At 39.0% G+C, this 4,085-nt stretch overlaps 1 protein-coding gene across 1 annotated transcript; it reads right to left on the reverse strand.

Annotated features, from left to right (window-relative positions):
• Positions 1–2,257: 2,257 nt before the first annotated feature.
• On the reverse strand, positions 2,258–3,937 carry LACBIDRAFT_335031 (uncharacterized protein; the record flags this gene model as incomplete). The annotated part of the gene is made up of 7 exons (XM_001889882.1): positions 2,258–2,311; positions 2,380–2,520; positions 2,615–2,775; positions 2,970–3,077; positions 3,175–3,288; positions 3,424–3,804; positions 3,883–3,937. Coding segments are annotated over 7 exons (1,014 nt in total), but the record flags the coding sequence as incomplete, so codon positions are not given.
• Positions 3,938–4,085: the final 148 nt, after the last annotated feature.

The following is a 4,085-nucleotide window of genomic DNA, read 5'->3' on the forward strand; positions in this document are numbered from 1 at the left end:
TTCAAGCTGCTCAACTAGGTCAATAAGGAGCATGGTGAAACGCGATGCGACACAGACTAGTATTTGAACATCACGTGCCTAATGTCACGTTTCCGGCCATACAGATCGCCACACAGATCGCCATACATGATCACCGTACTTTCCAATGCTGACATGCCCTCATTGTGGAGATATGAGATAAATGAATTTCTGATCACTGACTTTTTTTTAAACTTTGCATTTTCTCCATGAAAACAACACCAAACAAGATGATTTCAACACATTTAGAAAGGTAAGAGAAGGGGCTACAATCATTGTATCATGGGAAAATTGGCTCCAAAAGAAAAGTGCATACTCTAAACTTACACTGACAGCTGACAAAAGTTAGTTTATATACACACATTTGTATTTACAACACTTATACAGGTCCCTTCTGTCAGAATCCAGTGGAATCCAGGCCCATTCCAGAGGAAATATCCTTTTTTAGTTCATTCCAGTGGATTCCAGTGCCATTCCTGCAGGAATTAGTGATGCAAGGCAAAGTACTGTCTCTAGGGCAATATTTTTGATATTTCATTCTTTGCCAGGGCTACATATCATTGCTTCTCTAGGGTGATATTTCATTCTTCCCCAGGGCTATATTTTTGATATTTCATTGTTCTCCAGGGCTATATATTATTACTTGCCTAGGGCGATATTTTTGGTATTTCAGGGTTGTTAGGAAAGTGCTCACATGACCAATTTCCTAAAATAGCAAAAAAAATAAAGTTGTAGCCCTGCACTAGCTTCTAGAATCTATTTGAATTATGTTCTGAAGTGCTCCTATTGTGAAGATATGATGTAAAAGACTTTTCTGAGTGCTGCTTTTTTTTTGCTTTTTGCTCCATAAAAACAAAATCAAACAACATGATTTCAACACAGTTAGAAAGCTAAAAGAAAGGGCTACAATTATCATATTGTGAGAAAAATGACCAAAAAAAGAAGGTGCATGCCCTAACAGGGAAATTGACACTGACAGACTACAAGAGTTAGGTATAGACTACAAAAGTCAGACTACAAAGTTTACTGATAGATTACAAAAGACTACAAAAAGTCAGACTACAAAGTTTAGAAAAGTTTGTAGTGTCTGCTTTTTCATTAGAAAAGCTTGTAGTGAGACTACAAAAGATTTGTAGTGTGCACTCTTTGAGTGTCACCATGTGCTTGCAGATCATGGGGATTACTCTGATTCCAGAGGAAAGGGGGTGGTTAACATTAACAGTGGTGTAGTGTATATCATCTATGTAGTAATTCTAAAAAGGCATGACATGGCAAGCAATCAGGCGAAAGCACAAAGTGCTTTCCAACTGGAAAGAAGTGTTCCTCGAGGGGTTCGAGACAAGCTGCAACACCCATGGTGAAAAGAAGTCTTGACATGGTGAGTGAGAAGGCGTCGTTGGACCAGTGGCCCTTCACCTTCATGACATTGAAGGGTACGCCACACAGGAGGTATTCAAGGGTGGAACTGATTCTGATGCCATGGCCTTGCAAGGGTTCCAAGCCGGCTGCACAAGCACTTCAGTCACCCACTGCCAACTGACTATTAGTCATGCAAACTACACGTAAGTTACATGACTAAATGTCATGGACCATATCTATATTCTAGATATATCTGGGTCCTAGAAAGCCCTGAAATCTAAAATATATTCTTGAGATGTGGACCCTGAAATGTCACACAAAAATTATAATGTCTGTGTCACACCCCCCAAATATATTTTGCAAGTGAAATGCAGTAAGGATATATTTTTGGTGAGTGGACCCTGAAATGTCACTGTCACACCTGAGAAATATATTTTGCCCTGGCTTGGCCTTAGGATATATTTTGTGAAACAGATGTGGTAAGGATATATTTTTCTGGTCTGTAGGGGTGTCAGGGGTCCTAGTTTCAGCAAAAAAGTTGTGATTTTTTTGCTGTCTGGGATATATATTCTGGAAGATTCTGCAATAAATTCCAGAGGTTTTGGCACTATGTCTGGCCTGTGCTCCCAGTATGTAGGTAGCAATAAGAAGCATCCATAGCATCTGTCATCCACTTCCAATCACACTATGAATATAGTCACTTTATAGATTCATTTATTCTCCTCTAACAATTTTGGGCCTCAATAACATGTGTGATTCATCTTGAAGCTATTCAGTCGAAGATTTCTGTGTTGCTTGCATATTATCCACTTTGACACTATGGATACAGTTCACACTACAGAATTTTTTAGCCTCTTAGAAAACCCCTCCACTTCTGCTTTTACTTCAGCTCTGGGATCTCCAGTTGCACCTTATCTGCATACCCCACCCACATCTGTATTACCATCAAGTTGACAAAGTGCTTTGCTCTCCAGTTGCATCTTATCAGTATACTCCACCCACATCTGTATTACCATCGAATTGACAAAGTGCTTTGATCTTTCTCTTCTCTCTCAAGTTGCACACCCCAACCACATCTGTATTACCATCGAGTTGACAAAGTGCTTTGATCTTTCTCTTCTTCTCTCTTAAGTTGCACCTTATCTGCATACCCCACCCACATCTGTATTACCATCAAGTTGACAAAGTTCTTTGATCTTTCTCTTCTTCTCTCTTCAGTTGCACCTTATCTACATACTCCACCCACACCTGTATTACCATCCTTCACAGACAAGAGTTCACCAAGTTCTTTGTTGTTTTTCTCCTTCTCTTCCTTTCTTCCTCTCCTCCTCTTCTTCTCTCCCTGCCTCCCTTCCTCTTTCTCTTGAGTTTTGATTGTAAATTTATGGACAATGAATTCTATTCACCATGTCATAGTATGGAGTCACACCTATCTCTTAACAAGGATATATCTTTCAACTATATCTTGAACAAGAATATATTCATAAGACATATATTTCAATTATATCCTGACCCAGGATATATCTTCTATATTTTTCAAATACATATATATATTTGAAATATAAATCTATCTTCACCACATATCAACTCACCTTTCCAGAATATACTTTCAGAAAATAGTAGTAGAACTGAGAAGTATCTTGGATGTTTCTGGAGGCAGAAAAGTGAAATCAATGAACAATAGTCTATTTTTTCACATGCTATTCAATTTAGTACATTCCAACTATTGCATGTAACTATTGCGGAACTCATCAGAAAGTGCTACCATTTCAACAGTAAGCAACTCTTGCTCTTCACCATCATCCTCTTGGTCTTCATCATCATCACTCTCATCCTCTTCCTTACCATCAATCTCATTCTCCATTGTCATTTCAGATGATTCCCAATTTTGTGCCAGTGCAAGTTCCTCAACTGTTGGACCCCAAGATGGACTCATTGTCTTGTGTGGAATCACTAAGCGTACTTTATCCTGCCAGATGTTGCATAGATATAGCAAAGTATATGCATGTAACTCCAGTTGATACCTAACATCTTGATCTTGCTCACTTTCCATAGCCATCATAACACACTTCCACTCTTCTTCAAACCATTCTTGCATTGCACTACGCTCATAGGACAATCGTCGCAGCTCTTTCTGGCATCGATCCAGCTCCATTAATGATTTAATTCCTTTCTGCACACCTTCATCACCCAGCCATTGTGGGATTTCCCTGCCAGAACAGAGATCCATGTCATCTAAACCAACATCCTGCCAGATGTCATCATCAACATCTAGTTTGAATAGGCCATCAGTGGCTATTCTGTGTGGTGCACATGCACCATGAGGAATTTCTTTTCTTTTAATCATCTTTTCCAGTTCAGCACAGATATCATTGTATTTCTTGGCCAACTTTTGAATTCCTGGTTCTTTGCGCTTTATTTGAGATTCTGAATGTTCCTGTAGTTTTTTGGCTTCAAAAAGAATATAAGTCCCCATTTTTTTGAAAAGTTGGCTCAGTCACTTACTATTGGTTGTTGTCTTACGATATGCTTGCTCTAAACTATCTAGTTCAAATTTGCACTGTTGCAGATGATTTCTCAAGCATTGTTTCACAGCTAAAGCATTGACCCGGAGTCAAAGGAACTTATTGCCCAGCAAGCGTTCAAGATTTAAACGGCTATCAGCTCCCAATGTGGCACTTTTAGACTTCAATGATGTCTCAGACTCT

This window comes from Laccaria bicolor, genomic scaffold (assembly GCF_000143565.1).
Source record: "Laccaria bicolor S238N-H82 LACBIscaffold_74 genomic scaffold, whole genome shotgun sequence".
Classification (NCBI taxonomy): Eukaryota; Fungi; Basidiomycota; class Agaricomycetes; order Agaricales; family Hydnangiaceae; genus Laccaria; species Laccaria bicolor.